The 21,899-nt window shown below is 38.7% G+C and overlaps 1 protein-coding gene across 2 annotated transcripts in view; it reads left to right on the top strand.

The window, feature by feature from the left end:
• LOC309493631 (uncharacterized protein) overlaps positions 1 to 21,899 on the top strand; it is an 82,594-nt gene that overhangs the window by 57,703 nt on the left and 2,992 nt on the right. For both annotated transcript variants that reach the window (XM_082162776.1, XM_082162777.1), the window contains one exon: positions 97 to 273. In XM_082162776.1, coding sequence (XP_082018902.1) covers positions 97 to 273 — 177 coding nt within the window. The remainder of the gene's footprint in view (positions 1 to 96; positions 274 to 21,899) is intronic.

Here is a 21,899-nt window from a genome sequence, read left to right as displayed (position 1 = left end):
TGCAAGCAAACAATCTTAAATAGTTTTTATTCTGCAATAACTGTCATCTATATATTATGTATCATAAATTAAACCCAATGTTTATTTGTGCTTCAGACACATCAGAGAGGAGGTCACGTAAACCAACCACAACAGCTTCAGATCACATGACTAAACCAGCGACTGAAGATAGTGAATCCATCAGACCCGTCACATCTTCAACCTCATCACCACCACCTTCATCTTCAACTTTACCACCTTCATCATACTCTTCATCACCAAAATTACAGCTAGGTACATATTCTGTTACACTCAAAATAAAAATTATGTCTAAACATAAGATTTATGTATTTGAATTGCATATAGAATTTCCATCCATTTGGATTACATAGTTTTAACATAAACCAATTAATAATCTGAATGTGATTCATATTTTAAGTCATATATAAATGAAACAGATACGATTTATGTAATTGTATTAATAAACTGAATGTGATTCATATATGTCAGTCATATGTAAATGAAACGGGTAAGATTTATGTAATAGTACACAGAAAAACGGCCATGTTAAATTAACACTGCTCAGTGTTCATGTGTGCACACTACAGAGTTAAAGTACCATTGAAGCGGTGTTGAAGTTAATGAGATAATTAAGTGATGATTGAACATTAATTATGAACACCTGCTGTTAACAAGCAGAATCACTGAAGAACAGAGAAACACAAGAACTACAACTGACTTCAGACACAGTCTTAGATGAAATCAACTGAAGAGAAAAGAAGACATTAAATCTCTCAAGATCTTTGCAGAGGAGGATTAAACAACTCCACAAACAGCATTACCAGATTGACTTTATTTAATTTCCGGTTTAATGAAATCAATAGTTGTATTTTAAAGTCACCATGATGGTGGTTAGCGTTTGCTTTAGTTGGGCTCTTGACCCTTGACTCTTTAATGTACATTTTTCTTTGGCTGCTATACTTGTGTGTTTATAAAGCACAATTGTTGTAGCTAAAAAAGCCATGAGAAAATGAGATCCGGTGATGTTGGCTGTTTATTGATGATGGAGACGATATCATCATGTAATTGCCTGAATCCCTGATCTTATGCAGTATCTATTGCTTTGATTATATAGGACTTGTGGTTTAATGTTGTTTTATTCATAATAGAAGTAATTTGATTCTACAGTATATCTAGCAGTGTTGTTTATCAAGTACGTATTATTTAAAAATTTTTTTTTTTTTTTTTACTTAAATCTATGGCATTACTTAGGCAAGGCAAGGCAAGTTTATTTATATAGCACATTTCATACACAATGGCAATTCAAAGTGCTTTACATAGAAGAAATTAAAATAATAAAAAGAAATAAGAATAATTAAAACAGTTTAGAAAAATAAAATGAAATACAGTACAGTACAGTCGGACGAACAGTGGCACAGTGCTCATTCAGTAAATGCATAGCTAAACAAAAGTGTTTTGAGTCTGGATTTGAATGTGACCACTGTAGGAGCACATCTGATCTCTTCTGGAAGCTGGTTCCAGCTGTGGCTGGCATAATAGCTAAAAGCAGACTCACCATGCTTAGAGTGAACCCTTGGTATTTCTAGCTGATATGATCCTAATGATCTGAGTGATCTGTTGGGTTTATATTCAGTGAGCTTATCTGCAATGTATTGAGGTCCTAGGCCATTGAATGATTTATATACCAGTAATAATACTTTAAAATCAATCCTAAATCTAACTGGGAGCCAGTGTAGAGACCTGAGGACTGGTGTGATATGTTCATATTTTCTGGTTCTGCTCAGAATCCTAGCGGCAGAGTTCTGTAAGAGCTGCAACTGTCTTATGGTCTTTTGGGAAGGCCAGTGAGGAGTCCATTACAATAATCCACCCTGCTGGTGATGAAAGCATGCACAAGTTTCTCTAAGTCTTGTCTGGAAACAAAGCATCTAATTCTTGCAATATTTTTTAGATGATAGTATGCTGATTTAGTTATTGCTTTGACATGACTACTGAAACTAAGGTCTGACTCTAGTGTCACACCAAGATTCCTGACTTGATTTTTAGTTGTTTGACCCCTGGAGTGAAGGTATGCGTTCACCTTGAGAACTTCATCTTTGTTTCCAAATGCAATGACTTCAGTTTTATCTTTGTTTAACTGAAGAAAGTTTTGGCACATCCAACTGTTGACTTCATCAATGCATTGGCACAGGGAGTCAATTGGGCTGTAATCGTTAGGCGATAGGGCTAAGTACAGCTGTGTGTCGTCTGCATAGCTGTGGTAAGCAATTTGGTTCTTTCTCATTATTTGGCTCATTGGGAGCATATACAGCAGTGATCATCAACTGGCGGCCCGCGGGCCGAATCTGGCCCGCCGAACCGTTCAATCCGGCCCGCGACTGGATTCGAAAATTGTGAGGAGAAAAAAAAAAGAGGAGAATATATCATGTGGTCCACACTATTAAAGCAACTGAAAATAGCAACAACGACTGAGACTCTTAACTATCAGTAATCCCCACCAATTATGACTCTATTTAGGCTTTATTCCGAAATGAGGACAAACTCGCTCCACTTTTTTTTTTTTTTTACATTTATTGTTTCACACAGTTCTTGTTATTTTCCACACATAACTTTTCCTTATGCCCCCTACTTAACGTTTGGTTTTTATTTCAAAGTCTCAACAAACTTCAAACCAGACTTCTCCGTACAAAATAAGGAGAGAAAACCAACTGGCTGGCATAACTTAAAATAGCATGGTAAATAAATACTAACCTGGTATCCTAACAAAAACAGGATACAAATAATGTTTGCACATCAAATAAAACGTTAAGTGGGCTATAGCGATTTCAAATCACAAGGCTGAAATAGGTTACTCACACTGCTCAATGGCTAAAATTACATTTCCCCTCTGACACCAACTTTTTTACATCAGGCTTGGCCGCTGTCAGACTTATGCGCAAAGAGTCATCCAAGGACTGGTGTGACAGCCGGTTCCTCTCATGTGTTTTTATGTTGTTCATTTTGGAGAACGCAGCCTCACAGGTGTACGTCGAACCGAACATGGTGAGCACATACATAGCCAGCGTCTTCAATGTACCATACTCCTCGGGACAGGACAACCAAAATGCGCCCAGGTTTTCAGCACCACGGAGAGCAGCCTTCAGGTCCCCTGCGGCCTGGATTTCAGCCAGCTCGCTCTGAATGGCCGCTTCGTCCAAAGACATCATTTTCACTGCGTTTGTGGAGAATTCTCCACTTGGGTTGATGCTGAAAGGATCACGCACAAATCCAATGACATCCCTGGGAATTAAAAAGTCATCGAACCTGGAGGAGAAGTTGTCTTTTAATTGTGTGATGAATTTCTTCATCCTGTCTGTTACGTGGCTTTGTCCCACCTTCTTCAGTGTGCTGAAATGCAACAGCCTCCCCGACAACAAATCTGCGTTAAAAAGGTCAAGTTTGTTCCCAAACGCATCGAGTTTTTCCACCAGATCCACCACTGATTTCTCTTTTCCTTGCAGCTGGAGATTAAGTGCATTCAAATGCGAGAAAATGTCTGTCAAAAATGCAACGTTGGACATATATTCGCTGTCCTGCATGGTGCGGAGATGGTCAGCTGCCGCTTTTGCTTTGCTTTGTTTCAAAAACTCCACTACCTGGGCACTGAGTTCAACGAAGCGCTCCAGTGCTTTGCCCTTACTGAGCCAGCGCACGTCATTGTGGAGTAACAGGTCATCATGAGAAGCCTCGGATTCGAGCACAAATTTGCGGAACAGGCGATGCTGTGTGCTTGAGGTTCCTCTGATGTGGTTGATAATTTTCATTGTTTTCTCCATCACCTCTTTGAGCTCCCCACTTAGCTTTGCGCACAGCACACTTTGATGGATAATGCAGTGAAGCGCGTTAGTTTTAGGAGCGACAGTCTTTATTCTGCTCACCAGACCCTTGTTTTTGCCAATCATAGCAGGTGCTCCATCTGTCACTATCAGGTTGATTTTATCAAAGGACAATCCATGACTTTTAAAAAAATCCTCCAGTTTTCCGAAGATGATGTCAGCAGTGGTGTTGTCCTCCAGCGGAAGCAATGCCAGCAGCTCCTCTCGGAAATCTTTGCCATCAAAGAATCTGACAAAAACGCACAACTGTGAGATATCCGTATTGTCCGTGGACTCATCAATGGCCAACGAAATGTATTTGGCTTCCTTGATCCCTTCAATGACAACTTGCTGGACATGCTCTGCCAAGACGTGTACACGACGCGCGGCAGTTGAAGCAGAGAGAGGTATTTGTTTGACAGCTGCAATAATTCTGTCCATGGATTTGTCGGGGGCAAGTTCCTCCAGAACTGTGACCATGCACTCCTTGAAAACCTCACTTTCTGTGAAAGGTCGATTATGTTTGCAAAGCACCCAGGCAGCCTGCATTGATGCACACGTTGCTCTCTCTTGATCAGTTAACCCTCTGAGGTCTGAGGGGTTTTTGGGGTCCTTGAGATGTTCTGACATGCCCTGACATTTGTGCTTTTTTCAGTTGCTTATAAACATATTAATGGCAAAGGTATAATTACACTCTATTTAGCACAAACAGGGCTACCATAATATGTGAGCAACATGCATGTACATGTTTGTATTTTTGAGAGAATAATGTTTATGCATGGTTATTGAAAAAACTAAAAACTAAAGTTTCTGAAATAAGGCCACAAAACACATACTAAATACGTGTCAATAAGACTTTTGACTAATTGATGTCTTTGCCTAGAGTTTTTTCTTCAAAATGATGTGAAAATCATCCTGCCCTTATCATTCACATAACACAATACATTGATTTAAATCTTGTAAAACACTTTTTGTTTGTAAAGGCAATATGCGCAAGGGGCGTCAACCATTCAACAGCATCATGCATATGTAGTGGTTCACACCTCAGGAGACAATGGGGCCCGCATACTTAATGAGCCATTCATTCAGGTGTGTCACCTATAGCCACAAGAAAGAATGCAAGAGCAATATATATATATATATATATATATATATATATATATATATATATATATATATATATATATATATATATATTCTACCAAATTGGTTCACAGTTGGATGCATGTCAATTTTTATTTTTTTTTCACAAATTTTGCTTGCAAATTGTATAATATCCAAGGAAAACATGTCTATTAATTGTGCAGTTAATTCTCATACTGTATTTTCAGTTTTGGAATATGTATCCTCTCCCCAAATTTGTCAATAATAAAACACAATAAAAATTATTTAAAGAAAATGCTTATATTTACCTTTTAAAATTTGTTTACATCTACCTTGTAAATATATTTTTTTTTATTAAAAAGGTTACAATTACAACAACAATTGAAGTGTAATCTTTCTTTGTAAAAACTAAAGTATACATTTTATCATACATATTTCAAACTTCGAATATAGCCTACATTGACAAAACATACTATATTTAACATATTAGCAAAAATTGGCAAACAAAAGCTTATTTGAGGTGGCAGATATTTTACAGTAAAAATGTGTAATCTATCCAAAACTAATCAACGAAATGTTGTCTTTCATTTGTCTGTAACATAGGTCTTTCGTTTTTATTATAAGGAATATAAATGTTAATTTGCAGTTTAATACGTTGCTTATACAAATACATTTTATTTCAACATATTTCAATCGATTTTACTCAGTATAGCAAAATAGTTTGCTAAAAGCAGATCATTTATTCACACACAGAAACGCAATTCAAATTTAAACCGTCTTTTTGCGAGTTGTGGTAAACAGCGCATCTCTGCGTTCATTCATTCACACAGAAACGCGATTTACTTGAGAATGAAAAAAAAAACTTACTACATTATTCCATCCGTTGCTCCTCGAAATACCAGCACTTCTGAGGTAAGTTTTCCATTATTATTATTCCTCACAGCGCTGCGAGACAGTGTAGACGACTACACTTATCTGAATAAACTTGATGTGTTTTCTCGAGCTGATATGTGGGCGTTCACAGTTTGTTTGGGATCGTCTCAGTCATTTGCGTTTGAATAGCGCGCGCTCTCCGTGGGCGGGGCCGATTATAACGTAATGAGATGAGATGAGCTCGACTGGAATCGCTCTCTTTTAATACAGATTTCACAAGATGAAGATATTTGTTTTTTATATAAATTACTTCATTTAAAAGACGAGAATTCAAGCTTCATGCCTGTGTCTTTGTATGCCTGTTTGACTGAGTATTCGCTCAGTTATTGTTCATTTTCGGACGCGTTTCAGAATGGACTTCACTGGCAGAGTGAAGGCAGAACTCGCTTCGTGTTTATTTTTCTTTATTTGGCAAAAAGCACAACACTTTGTTTTTATTGTGAGTATACACAAAAATAATACACATTTAACAGAATCGATTGATGTATGAAACTCCTATGGAAAATCAAAGTCAACAGAGTATTTATGAGTTTCTTTTACATTGATAAAAAAAAAGCGAGCTGGTATCGCCGGCGATACCGTAGACCTCAGGGGGTTAAAGCTCGAGTAATAATGCCACTTGCACGGGAGTACGCAGATTTCAATGTGGCAATTTTTCTCTTTCGGGCCTCTGACTGCTCAGGATATGAATCCTTGAAATTTGTGTGTTTAGTGTTGTGGTGACGGCGCAGATTATATTCTTTTGCAACAGCAACAGTTTCGTTGCAAATGAGGCACACAGGTAACGCATTTCTGAAGGTTGGCATGATAAATGCGTACTTTTCAGTCCATTCGTCATTAAAGGATCTGTTTTCCGCGTCAACTTTTCGTTTCATGGCCTTTGAGAGTGCCATTTTAGCCTACCTGTGTTAAGAGGCCTTTTCCTTCCACTAACTGAAACTGTATTAGCGCTGAAGCCAGGGACGACAGCCCTATATCGATACTTTGTTTCATCTGTTTGTTTTTCAAGTGCTCTATAAATAAAGTTTACTTGAATTGAGACAAAGTATCTCTATCACTCCTGGTGGTTGACTGTGGTACAAGTGATAGGAGCCTGACTCATAAAGGCTAAAAATGCCTTCAGTTTTGTAATGAAATGAAAAAATATAAACAAATAATAAACATTAAGTGATAATTTTATGCCAAAATTATATTTTTATTTCAATTTTTTGGGGGTCCGGCCCCCAAGGTGAGTGTCCAGTAAAATTCTGGCCCTCCGACAAATGTAGTTGGTGACCCCTGATATACAGGTTGAACAGGAGTGGCGCAAGAATTGAGCCTTGAGGGACTCCGCATGTCATGGATGTCCACTCAGACTTATGGTCTCCTATACTCACATAATAACCTCTCTCATCTAAGTATGACCTGAACCATTTTAGGACTATCCCAGAAAGCCCCACCCAGTTTTCCAGCCTGTCAAGAAGTATGTTATGATCGACAGTGTCAAATGCAGCACTGAGGTCGAGTAGTACCAGCACTGATAATTTGCCTGAATCAGTATTTAAGCGAATATCGTTTATTATCTTTATGAGCGCTGTCTCTGTGCTGTGATGCGGTCGGAAACCAGATTGAAAATTGTCAAAGTATCCATTCGAGCTTAAGAATTTGTTCAGCTGATTGAAGACAACTTTTTCAATGATCTTGCCTATGAAAGGAAGATTTGAGATCGGTCTATAGGTGCTTAATATGGTCTTATCCAGATTGTTCTTTTTCAGGAGGGGCTTGACAACTGCAGTTTTCAGGGAGTTTGGAAAACTCCCAGAGAGAAGTGAGGCATTTACCACTTCTAGAAGATCTGCTTCTAAACTGTTTAACACACTTTTAAAAAAAGATGTGGGAAGTGTGTCAAGAGCGCATGTTGATGTTTTAAGGTGCTGTACGGTTTCTACCAAAATTTTGCCATCAATTTTATTGAAATCAGACAAAGTTACTACTTTCTCAGGTGGTCTGATCTGTCTGACCCCAGCGCAACTCAAGGATGTGCTGATCACCTTTCTGATATTATTGATTTTGTCAGAGAAGAAAGAAGCAAACTCACTGCACTTGCTGTTTGAGAGCATTTCATTGGGAATCTGGCTTGGAGGGTTTGTCAGTCTCTCTACAGTAGCAAAAAGAGTGCGTGTGTTGTTTAAATTGCTGTTTATAATATTTGAGAAGAAAGTCTGTCTAGCTTTGCCTAGTTCCATATTGAAAGCATGCAGGCTGTCTTTGTAGATGTTATAATGGACTACAAGCTTTGTCTTCCGCCACATGCGCTCTGCTTTTCTGCATTGTCTTTTCATATTTTGCACTGCTGTTGAGTTTCTCCAAGGTGCTTTTTGTCTGCCACTCTTCTTCCTGACTTTCACAGGAGCAATATCATCAATTGCACTTTTAACTTTTGAGTTAAAAGAATCAAGGAGAAAATCAACAGAGTCAGCAGATATGCTTGGTGTTAAGGATATAGCCTTCATAAATAGTACACTATTGTTCTCATTTAAGCATCTCTTCTTGACAGTCACAGATCTAGCTTCAGTGGCAGGAGAGATCAATATATCAAAGAAAATACAGAAATGATCAGACAGTGCTACATCCTTAATAACAATCGATGAAATGTTTAGACCCTTACTGATAAGTAAATCTAGAGTGTGTCCATGATTGTGTGTGGGTCCATGTACATGCTGAGTCAGATCAAAAGTTTTTAAAACAGTTTTGATTTCTTTTGCCATATTGTTTTCTGCATTATCTATGTGAATGTTAAAATCTCCAGCAATGGCAAAACAGTCAAGCTCTGAGGTAATTGTTGATAACAGTTCTGTAAATTCCTCAGCAAAGGCTGGAGAATATTTTGGAGGCCTGTAAATAATGATGAGTAAAATGCGTGGAGCACCTTTTAATACAATACCCAGATATTCGAAAGACGAGTAGTTCCCAAATGAAATTTGCTTACATTGATAAATATCTTTAAAAAGAGCAGCTAGACCCCCACCTCTCTTAACAGCTCTGCAGACACTCATGAAAGTAAAGTTAGGAGGGGATGTTTCATTTAGGATTGTTGCACTGCAGCTGTCTTCTAGCCAGGTTTCATTTAGAAGCATAAAATCCAGGTTGTTTGTGGTTATTAAGTCCTTGACTAGAAGTGATTTATTTTTAAGTGAGCGGATGTTTAAAATTGCTAACTTAACAGTCTTACTTTTTTTCCCTACATCAATCTTAGTTAGACGTGCAATAGTCGGGGACCCGACACACATCACTGAGAGCTGGTATCAGTTGTTTTTGGTTCACCTCGAGCAGATGGAGGAGGGTGTGGGCCCTGGCGTTGTGGCAGAGGCCGAAGAGCTCTCACAGAGGCAGGGGGAGGGTGAGCTGGGCCTGCAGGCTTTGGTGGTAGCGGTGCCCAACGTTTTTTGGTTGATATCTGGGGGCTTGCAGCAAAAGAGTGTGATAGTCTGGTTCCAGCATGCACCAGTTCTTCCATTTTCTGTGAGAAGCACAGAAGTGGAGTTGGTGGCGAGAGGGAAAAGGTGTCTGGTGAAAGGGGCTGTTGCTCTGGTGTTATAGGAGGCTGTGATATGCTGTCCTGGCTTCCCTGGCTGTTTTCCAGGAAGTCGTCCTTGGGTGCTGAATCTTGGAGCAGTTCTAATATGTCTGTCTGTGGTGAGCTCTGTGGGCAGGGCTCAGCTGAGATGGTGTCCGTGAGCAGAGGTTGTTGTGGCTCAGTGGTGTTATCATTGTCCTTGTGTGATATGTCAACCGCATGTCCATTTTGAAGTGAAGTCCTGTGGTCATTCATACTGTGTCCAGGTGTGTGTGTGCCGTTCTGATTGAATGGATTGGCACACACTGCAGAAGGATGATTGAGGGAGAAGTAGATATTGTCCTTTAACACTCTTGAACCAAGTTTGTTTGGGTGATGGCCATCCCGATGAAATAGTTGTCTCTGACTCCAGAAGAGATTGAAGTTGTCAATGAAGTTTACTCCTTTTATATTGCAGGTTTTTTGCAGCCATGTATTAATCCCAAGCAACCGTGAAAACCTGTTTGTCCCTCTTGCTGGGAGTGGTCCACTGATGAATGTCTGAACTTTCAGTTTTTTAAGTGTTTCAAAAAGTTCATTTAAATCCTTCTTAAGGAGTTCTGACTGCTCTTTATGAATGTCATTCTTCCCCACATGAATTATGAGTCGATTTGCAGTCTTATGTTTCATCAGAATGTTCTGAAGTTCCCTGTTTATATCAGAAGTTGTAGCTTGTGGAAGGCAGCATGTAGTTGTATCCCTGCTGCTAATGTTTCTGATTATGGAGTCCCCCACTATCAGAGTCCTGGGCTCGGCTGCGCTCTGAGCTGAGTGCCGCTGTCTGCTCGACCTTGAGCGCCAGTTAGCATCAGTGTTAGCTACTGGCTGATACAGTCTGTGTTCGATCACATTCATCACGTTTGGGGGTTCCTCATTTACATTCATTAGTACTTCAAATCTGTTCTCAAGATGTATAGGTGTTGGTAGGAGACCAGTGTTTGCAATCCTTGTCAGAGCTGTATCTGGGGTAGAGGATGCTACTGCGGTAATATGTGAGGCTCGTGACAATCTGATGTCTCGAGTGCCTTTGGGTCTCGCTCCCTGTTTGTGCCATCGATTTGTAAGTCGATCAGCTTGTTTCTCTACCTGTCGAGGAGCACTAGTTTCATGGGACTCACCGGCTATATGCTGAGGGTGTCCCTGACGAAGCTCTGTTGTGTGTTCCGTCTGGTTTGGTGGTCCCGTAAATAACTTTGTTTCAAGAACTGCAATCCTTTGTAAAAGTCTGTGGCAGTTAGTGCAGCAAGTAGATTCCAGAAGAGGCATTTTCTCTCTTATCCTTGAAGGCAGTTGTGTTTTCCTTTCCCCGGAATGTAAGCTGGTCGGGTAGAAGAATTCTGCGTTTTTGTAGTAATCCAAACTTTGTCGTTTGAGCACTGTGCTGATTTGCTGAAGTTAAAATTAGGTGATAAAAGGAGCTAAAATTATAAAAGTATAGAAGATAAAATATAAAAGCGATAGAGCAAAGCGCGGAGCAGTAAGCAAGTAGCTGAGCAGGAAGTGGTCCTTAGATACACACAGACATCAAGAAACAGCATATGAATCGTAACAATGGTGACAATCAAACAAAATATCCAGATAATCAGATCAACTCCAGCTGCATAATTTACTAAAGCCGCAATGCATGCTGGGAGATATGGGTGAGTTTTGATTGGTGGTACCCAGCATGCACTGCAGCATGAAGCATGTCATTGATTGTCACCATTGTTGAGAGTCATACACTGATTCTTGCTGTCTAAGTAATAATGTAGAGGAAAAAGATGAATGCACTAAATGTTTTTAAAATCCTTTATATTATTTGATTAACAACATCACTCTCATGCTGTAAAATTACATGGCTTCTATTATAAAACAACATTACAAACACAAGTCATATACAATCAAAACATTAGACTCTGAATAAGATCAAAGATTCAATCAATTACATGATAATTTCATAAACAGCCAACATTACCTGATCTAATCTTCTCATGGCTTTTTTTGCCATAACAAATGTGCTTTATACACACACAATAATAGCAGCCAGAGAAAATGTAATACTAATAAGTTAAGGGTCAAGAGTCCAACTAAAGCAAACGCTAACCACCATTATGGTGAGTTTAAAATACAACTATTGATTTAATTAAAACGGAAATTAAATAAAGTCAATCTGGTAATGCTGTTTGTGGAGTTGTTTAATCCTCCTCTGCAAAGATCTTGAGAGATTTAATGTCTTCTTTTCTCTTCAGTTGATTTCATCTAAGACTGTGGCTGAAGTCAGTTGTAGTTCTTGTGTTTCTCTGTTCTTCAGTGATTCTGCTTGTTAACAGCAGGTGTTCATCATTAATGTTCAATAACCACTTAATTATCTCATTAACTTCAACACTGCTTCAATGGTACTTTAACTCTGTAGTGTGCACACATGAACACTGAGCAGTGTTAACCCTCTGGGGACCAAAAACGCGCCCACGCGTTTTGCTCGTTTTTTTTTTTAGCAATGAAAAATAAACACAAAATGCTCTGTTAATTTTGATCTTTCATTTTCGTGTAATACATCAATCGATCCTGTTCAGTTTCTATTTTTTTTCTGTATACTCACAATACAAATAAAGTGTTTTGCTTTTTGACAAATAAAGAAAAACTAACATGATGCTATTTCTGCCTTCTCTCTGTCAGTAAACTCCCATTTGAAACGCGTTCGAAAATTATCTATAACTCCGCGAAAATTCAGTCAAACAGGCAAACAGACCCACGGGCATAAAGCTTGAGATCGCAGCTTTTAAATGAAGTAATTTATATAAAAAACAAATATTATCAGCTTCTGTAATCTGTATAAAAAGAGAGCGACTCCAGTCGAGCTCATTAGGAGCCATTCAAAAGTAATGTGACCACTCCCCGGAGAGCGCGTGCTATTCAAACGCAAATTCTGAGAACCATTTCAGTCTGTGAAACGCCCCCACATCAGCTGTAAACAAAGAGGCATTATATAGCCTACCTTATGGAGAAAATTTTCCGTGCTGATATGAGGAGCAGATCCCGCTGAGGAGTGAGGTAGGCTAAGTTATCCTTTCTCAAGTGTTAATGTGGAATAACGTTATGGAATAACGTTGTAGGCTTATGTAAACAAAAAGATGAATCGCGTTTCTATAATATGAATCGCGCGTCTATTTGTAAAGAGTGTTTAGCCTAAATATGAATCGCGCGTCTGTGTGTGAAAGAATAAACTGCTTTTACAGTTACAGTTACTGCGTTACAGTCAGGCGAAGTATGAAAGACAACATTTTGTTGACTAGATTTGGGTACAGTTTTTACTGTAGAATATACTGTCACATCAAATAAGCTTTTCTGAATATATATAAAATACTATTTTGTCAAAAATAAAGTCATAGACTAAGATGTTCCAATGTTGGCTATATTCAAACTAATGAATACATATGATAAAATGTAGGCCTATAATCTTTTTTTTTTTTTTTTTACAAAGAAAGAGTACTTTTTTTGCAGAAATATTGCTGAAATTGTAATTATTGTTGTAATTGTAACCTTTTTAATAAAATAGCAAAACATATTTACAAGATAGATGTAAGCAAAATCTTAAATGGTCAATATAAGTCTTCTTCAAAATATATATTTTGTCTTTGCATTGTGGCTCAGTCAGTGTCACACCTGAATGAATGGCTAATTATGCAGAGTCATTATGCAGAGTGGGTGGGACTAAGGTGTAAACTACTCCTCCCCCTCGCATATTGGCTTTCCAAGCAAAACCTGTTTTACACCATTTAAATCAATGTTTTTTTTTTTGTGAACGATAAAGCAAGACTATTTTCACATAATTTTGAAGCTAGAACTGAAAGGGACAACATCCATTAGTCAAAAGTCTTGTGGGCACATATTTTGTATGAGTTTTGTGGTCTTATTTCAGCAACTTTCATTTTTATTTTTTTAAATAACCACGCATAAACATTATTCTCTTAAAAATACAAACATCTACATACATGTTGCTCGCATATTATGGTAGGCCTGTTTGTGCTATATAGAGTGAATTTACACCTTTGCCATTAACATGTTTATAAATAACTGAAAAAAGCACAAATGTCAGAGCATGTCAGAACATCTCAAGGGCCCCAAAAACAGCTTGGTCCCCAGAGGGTTAATTTAACATGGCCGTTTTTCTGTGTACTATTACATAAATCTTACCCGTTTCATTTACATATGACTGACATATATGAATCACTTTCAGTTTATTAATACAATTACATAAATCGTATCCGTTTAATTTATATATGACTTAAAAATATGAATCGCATTCAGATTATTAATTGGTTTATGTTAAAACTATGTAATCCAAATGGATGGAAATTCTATATGCAATTCAAATACATAAATCTTATGTTTAGACATAATCTTTTTTTTGAGTGTACTTACAACAATCCAACTCTCCAGATTTCCTTAAAAACAGGAAATTTGGGATTATTTTCATCTGTTGTTCATGTTTTTTCAGCAGTCAACATTATGGCATCGGTTATTTACATTTACATTTAGTCATTTAGCAGACGCCCTTATCCAAAGCGACTTACAAATTAGGACTAAATTCAGCGAGTCATCATAAAGAGGCAAAAGCAACAACAACGCAGGAAGTGCTCAAAATACGAAGTTCAGGTATTATTCAGAGTAGCATAAGCCTGATAAGTGATGTTTCAAAGGGGAAGGAAATTTTTTTTTTTTTTTTTTTTTTTTTTTCTATAAGGTTAAGTGCTCACGGAAGAGATTGGTTTTCAGCTGTTTTTTGAATGTTGTCAGGGATTCTGCATTCCGGATGAGGGTGGGGAGAGCGTTCCACCAGCATGGAACTGTAAATGAGAATGTTCTGGAAAGTGATTTTGTGGCTTTCTGTGATGGAACCACGAGACGTCGCTCGTTGACCGATCGTAGGTGTCTGGTAGGGATGTAGACTCGTAGGAGTGAGTGAAAGTAGGAGGGAGCTGAGCCTGTGATAGTTCTGTAAGCAAGCGTCAGTGCCTTGAACTTGATGCGAGCAGCTAGAGGTAGCCAGTGCAGAGAGATGAACAGAGGAGTGACGTGGGCCCTCTTGGGCTCGTTGAAGACAAGACGAGCTGCAGCATTCTGGATCATCTGTAGGGGTTTGGTCGCACATGCTGGGAGTCCAGCCAGAAGGGCATTGCAGTAGTCAAGCCTAGAGATGACCAGGGCCTGGACGATAAGTTGTGTTGCATGCTCAGTTAGGAAAGGCCTGATCTTCCTGATGTTGTGCAGTGCAAACCTGCATGATCGAGCTGTCTTTGAAATGTGATCTGTGAAGGTCAGCTGGTCATCAAACGTTACTCCAAGATTTCTGACCGATATTGATGGGGTGATTGATGATGACTCTAGCTGGATGGTGAAGTCGTGCTGTAGAGATGGATTGGCAGGGAGGACGAGAAGCTCAGTCTTTGCCAGGTTGAGCTGCAGGTGATGTTCCTTCATCCATGTGGAGATGTCCGCCAGACAGCTTGAGACCCGTGCAGCTACTGTGGGATCATCTGGTTGAAAGGAGAGGAAGAGCTGCGTGTCATCAGCATAGCAGTGGTAGGAAAAACCGTGTGCCTGTATGATGTGTCCCAGTGATGTGGTGTAGATGGAGAAGAGGAGGGGACCAAGAACTGAACCCTGGGGAACCCCTGTGGTCAGCTGATGTGCTCTGGATACCTCGCCTCTCCATGCGACCTTGAAGGACCTACCTGTGAGATAGGACTCAAACCAGTGGAGTGAAGTTCCTGTGATGCCCAGTGATGAGAGGGTGGACAGAAGGATCTGATGATTCACCGTGTCGAAGGCAGCAGACAGATCCAGGAGAATGAGGACGGAAGATTTGGAAGCAGCTTTTGCGATCCGTAGGGCTTCTGTGACTGACAGTAATGCAGTCTCAGTTGAATGTCCTTTCTTGAAGCCAGATTGGTTGACATCCAGCTGGTTGTTTAGAGACAAGAAGGATGTTAGTTGGTTGAAGACAGCTCTTTCAAGTGTCTTCGCAATGAATGGTAGGAGAGAGATAGGTCTGTAATTCTCTACAAATGATGTGTTTAGCGTTGGTTTTTTGAGCAGTGGAGTAACCCGAGCCTGCTTGAATGCTGTAGGGAAGGTGCCAGTGTGGAGGGATGAGTTGATGATGTGAGTGAGTGATGGTAGAAGTGTGGGAGAGATGGCTTGTAGGTTGTTTGTTAAAAAACGGTTATGGTGCTAAAAATCATTTGTTCGTTGTTTGCAGTCTAGAAGACTGTATTTAACAAGTGTTGCTGGTCACACATACAGCGCTATATTTGCACCACACTCTTGACATCAGTGAAGCGCTAATAAAAGCTGTGTAACAACATACAAAACATAGCTGACATGATTTACATCAGAGACAATTTATATAAGAGACATGCCACTTCCTCAATCCTCAATACAACTATATAAGGAAAACCCGTAACGGCAAAGATGGCGGATGAATGCACATGTCCCGCCCCTCCCGCTGGAAATCCAATCATCTGCTTTTAAAAGTCAAGCCGGGAAACATTTAAGCCTATCGTCTGGTTCCACTGACGCATGCGCACAGTTGAGGTTTTGCGACAGCGGAGAGAGAGAGAGAGAGCCCCGGTCGCGCGCGCGCACTCTCTCTCTCTCTTCGGAGCCAGGCGAAAGTGTAAACAAGACTGCACTGTCTCCAAATTAAGCGCTGTCTTCCTCTCTCTCCCGCACGCATATTAATCAAAATAAAACGACATGATGGTAAAAGGTCGGAAGACCAAAGTTTCATGTGGAGCATTCGGAGTTTTTTTTTTTCCTGAATTACCGCTGGGTGTGAATTGTGCTAAAATACGTTGCCTTATCTTCTCTGAAATGCGTTCCGCACATTCAACTGACATAAAATGACTCTCTAAATAAACGAAAAAACCTATCCAATGATGTAATGTTTTCTGTGTTGACACTAACCTTGTGGGATGTCCATGTCCTAACTGCTGGGATAATCACACAACCGTATGACACGTCCAATTCGCCAACTAATGACTCCTTTGAACCGATTCATTTTAATGAATAGTTAAAACAACTGATCTATACAATACATTATTACTGATAAAGTGCAAACCTGCTTATATTTAAATAATGGAGAACAATATTGACATTGATTATTGCACAACACCGGCATTCTGGATAGAGACGTAAATGAAGTTGGTGTCGTGAACCCTTGCGCATGCGTAGTAAAGTATAACTTGTGGGGAAAAAGGCGTTTTAAACCTTATTTTGGGGCAAAGTCATCAAACTTTTTCAGCGATTTTTATCTTATTTTACTGCTGTTTCTATACATGCAGTTTTTATGTCCCGGTGACCAGTGAAAGTGCAGTTCTGACTCTCTGCCCATTCATTTAGATAGGAGCCTGGTCTTGTTAGTCCGAAATAGCTGCCCGGAGGCGTTGCCAAGATGGCGGCCGAGTGGCACGACTTGCCTAAAAGGACTTTGTTTACATTAAGCTAAACATCCCATACTGTCACTATAACAGAGACTCAAGGATGCAGTATAGAATTAATCTGATCTGAACATTAATAACGGTAAGATGCCATTAGCCTTTTGATATTATTTTTAAGATCATCATCTGATTGTAAAATTATATATAATGATTTGTTCGTTGTTTGCAGTCTAGAAGACTGTAATTAACAAGTGTTGCTGGTCACACATACAGCGCTATATTTCCACACACCCTTGACATCAGTGAAGCGCTAATAACAGCTGTGTCATATAAAGGCAAAGTGGTCACATGACTGGCCACAATATGACTTCTTCTTAAATGCAGGCTCAATATATGCAAGCAAACAATCTTAAATAGTTTTTATTCTGCAATAACTGTCATCTATATATTATGTATCATAAATTAAACCCAATGTTTATTTGTGCTTCAGACACATCAGAGAGTGCAACAATTTTTGAATGGGATAAGTTGTAGGTGGGACGTCCAGATCTCAGCCTCAGCCTAATTTGGAGATGAAACCTGCACTCCTGTGCTCATCTGGACATGCCCTGTGCATGGTGTGAATATCAAAGAGATTGGAGAAACTTGAAAATTCAACCAAAAAAATCTCAAAGGGATTGGAGGGTAAATTCTCACACCCCTTGGAGAATTTTTCAGTCAGATTTTCAAGTTTCTCCAAACTCCCTGAAATTCACATCGCTGTCTGGGCAAGTCCAGACGAGCGCAGGAGCGCAGGTTTCATCTCCAAATTCTGTCCAGGGGCTGAGATCTGGACGTTCCATGTACAATCTATACCATTCAAAAATGTAGGCTCTTCGTGGGCAGTGGAATTTCTGGGTTCTGATGGCTGCAACTTGCTCAGGGGGGCCCAAAGATTAACATAAAAGTGATATTTAATCAATCTTATTCATTTTTAATCAATCATGGCATCAAAATATAAAACAGCATCCCACCTGTAACTTATTAAGCTACAGGTGGGATGCCAATACATCAAAAGGTCATATTTCATAATTACAGTGCTTTTATGTGGTTTAACCTGTTGTGTGCCACACAGGGGGCACAACACAACACACTGATGTACATTACAGCCATTAATCATGCATAATTTGCATAAAATTCAACTGTCCACAGACAGCCTATAGGGGTCCTGTCAAATAAGTTACAGGTGGGATGCTGTTTTTGACTTAGAAATTTTCAGCGGGTGAATCCCTGTAACGATTTGGGGATTTCAGCATATGTGCTGAAGGCCAGTGAGTAACTTATTAACCCCCTGAGGTCGACGGTATCGCCGGCGATACCAGCTCGCTTTTTTTTTATCAGTGTAAAAGAAACTCATAAATACTCTGTTGACTTTGATTTTTCATAGGAGTTTCGTACATCAATCGATTCTGTTAAATGTGTATTATTTGTGTGTATACTCATAATAAAAACAAAGTGTTGAGCTTTTCGCCAAATAAAGAAAAATAAACACGAAGCGAGTTCTGCCTTCTCTCTGTCAGTGTAGTCCATTCTGAAACGCGTCCGAAAATGAACTGTAACTCACCGAATACTTCTCACACAGACACGTGAGATATGTCTTTATGAAGCTTGAAATCTCTTCTTTTAAATGAAGTAATTTATATAAAAAACAAATGTTTTCAACTCATGTAATCCGTTTGAAAGCAAGGAGAGGTACCGTTTTTCCTTCTGCCTCATTATCTCTATAATGAGTTGAGGCCGCCCCGCCCCCGGCGCTATTCAAATGGTAAATAGTTTAGGTGATCTAGTATGCATCGCATACGCCCCCCGATCAATGCCATAAAAACACAGTTTCTTCATTAGACTTACTGATAGTTCATCGCGTTTTGAGTATGGCACGCTTCTCCAGTAAAGACGCCGCCCTTCAGATGATTCTGGACAGCGAGGAAGAATGCATGATACCGGGTTGTTTCCTCAGAGGAAGATTGTAACTCAGACTACGAACGGCAGCATTTTGAAGAGCGAATTCCGCCGAGGACACAATTTTGGAGTAAGTTTTAATTAAAAGTCTTTTGTCTTTTATTTTTCGTGTTCGCATTTATGAGGAAAAAACAATATTACGTGACAGTTCTCCATTATGGACGCGAGCGCTCTGAAAGCCCACTAAAAGACTTTCAAACTTTCACAGAGACCCCAAAACAGAAACTACAAATCCTTTCTTTAAAACGAATTTCGTTTTGTATCAATTGTATCTTAATTTTAATAATTTTTTCATTAACAAATTTCCTGGATTTAAAGTAAATATAGGCTAGCAATCACAACATAAGGTGCTTGAACTGGAGATCATCATTAACCAGACCGTAGCCTACTCGCCTCACATGTCTAAAAAATGTGAAATATATTTACAGAAAGCTGGTTCTAAACAAAACCATCCAAAACAAAAAACTATGTAGCCTAATAAATGTGCATTTCTCCGGTGCGTTCACTAGCCTACTGCGAAGATCGCGAGTCAATAGCCTATCGTCAACTTCATCTTTGCCAGAAGTTAAATGTAAATTGCGTGTGTGAATGAATGATGATGTTTTAGCAAACTGTATTGCTATACTGAGATGAGTAAAAATCGACTGAAATATGTTGAAATAAAATGTAGGCTATTTGTATAAGCAACGTATTAAACTGCAAATTAACAATATGCCCTAATATTTCATGAAAACAACGTTACAGTCAGGCGAAATATGAAAGACAACATCTTGTTGACTAGATTTGGGTACAGTTTTTACTGTAGAATATACTGCCACATCAAATAAGCTTTTGTTTAGCAATTTCTATATCTATTTTTGTCAAAAATAAAGTCATCAACTAAGATGTTAGCTGTTCCAATGTTGACTATATTAAAACTAATGAATACATAGATAAAATGTAGGCCTATAATCATTTTTTTTTACAAAGAAAGAGTACACTTGAAATATTGTTGAAATTGTAATTATTGTTGTAATTGTAACCTTTTTAATAAAATAGCAAAACATATTTACAAGATAGATGTAAGCAAAATCTTAAATGGTCAATATAAGTCTTCTTCTAAATATATCTTTTGTCCTTGCATTGTGGCTCAGTCAGTGTCACACCTGAGTGAATGGCTCATCATTATGCAGAGTGGGTGGGACATTGTATTCTCAGGTGTAAACCACTCCTCGTTCACACCCCCCTCGCATATTGGCTTTCCAAGCAAAACCTGTTTTACATCAATTTAAATCAATGTATGGTTTTATGTGAACGATAAAGCAAAACTATTTTCACATAATTTTGAAGAAAAAACTCTAGGCGAGGACATCCATTAGTCAAAAGTCTTACTGACACATATTTACTATGTGTTTTGTGGCCTTATTTCAGAAATTTTAGTTTTTTCAATAACCATGCATAAACATTATTCTCTCAAAAATGAAAACATGTACATACATGTGGCTCACATATTATGGTAGCCCTGTTTGTGCTATATAGAGTGAATTTACACCTTTGCCATTAATATGTTTATATGCAACTGAAAAAAGCACAAATGTCAGGGCATGTCAGAACATCTCAAGGGCCCCAAAAACAGCCCAGACCCCAGAGGGTTAAAGGGTTAGTTCAGCCAAAAATGAACGCTTGCTTACAGAACTATCACAGGCTCAGCTCCCTCCTACTTTCACTCACTCCTACGAGTCTACATCCCTACCAGACACCTACGATCGGTCAACGAGCGACGTCTCGTGGTTCCATCACAGAAAGCCACAAAATCACTTTCCAGAACATTCTCATTTACAGTTCCATGCTGGTGGAACGCTCTCCCCACCCTCATCCGGAATGCAGAATCCCTGACAACATTCAAAAAACAGCTGAAAACCAATCTCTTCCGTGAGCACTTAACCTTATAGAAAAAAAAAAAAAAATTTCCTTCCCCTTTGAAACATCACTTATCAGGCTTATGCTACTCTGAATAATACCTGAACTTCGTATTTTGAGCACTTCCTGCGTTGTTGTTGCTTTTGCCTCTTTATGATGACTCGCTGAATTTAGTCCTAATTTGTAAGTCGCTTTGGATAAGGGCGTCTGCTAAATGACTAAATGTAAATGTAAATAACCGATGCCATAATGTTGACTGCTGAAAAAACATGAACAACAGATGAAAATAATCCCAAATTTCCTGTTTTTAAGGAAATCTGGAGAGTTGGATTGTTGTAAGTACACTCAAAAAAAAGATTATGTCTAAACATAAGATTTATGTATTTGAATTGCATATAGAATTTCCATCCATTTGGATTACATAGTTTTAACATAAACCAATTAATAATCTGAATGCGATTCATATTTTTAAGTCATATATAAATTAAACGGATACGATTTATGTAATTGTATTAATAAACTGAAAGTGATTCATATATGTCAGTCATATGTAAATGAAACGGGTAAGATTTATGTAATAGTACACAGAAAAACGGCCATGTTAAATTAACCCTCTGGGGACCAAGCTGTTTTTGGGGCCCTTGAGATGTTCTGACATGCTCTGACATTTGTGCTTTTTTCAGTTATTTATAAACATGTTAATGGCAAAGGTGTAAATTCACTCTATATAGCACAAACAGGCCTACCATAATATGCGAGCAACATGTATGTAGATGTTTGTATTTTTAAGAGAATAATGTTTATGCGTGGTTATTTAAAAAAATAAAAATGAAAGTTGCTGAAATAAGACCACAAAACTCATACAAAATATGTGCCCACAAGACTTTTGACTAATGGATGTTGTCCCTTTCAGTTCTAGCTTCAAAATTATGTGAAAATAGTCTTGCTTTATCGTTCACAAAAAAAAAAACATTGATTTAAATGGTGTAAAACAGGTTTTGCTTGGAAAGCCAATATGCGAGGGGGAGGAGTAGTTTACACCTTAGTCCCACCCACTCTGCATAATGACTCTGCATAATTAGCCATTCATTCAGG

The sequence above is a fragment of the Leuciscus leuciscus genome, assembly GCF_965113295.1.
Source record: "Leuciscus leuciscus genome assembly, chromosome: 3".
Classification (NCBI taxonomy): Eukaryota; Metazoa; Chordata; class Actinopteri; order Cypriniformes; family Leuciscidae; genus Leuciscus; species Leuciscus leuciscus.
The sequence above is the reverse complement of the archived record's forward strand: the minus strand, read 5'-3'. Positions and strand labels throughout refer to the sequence as shown.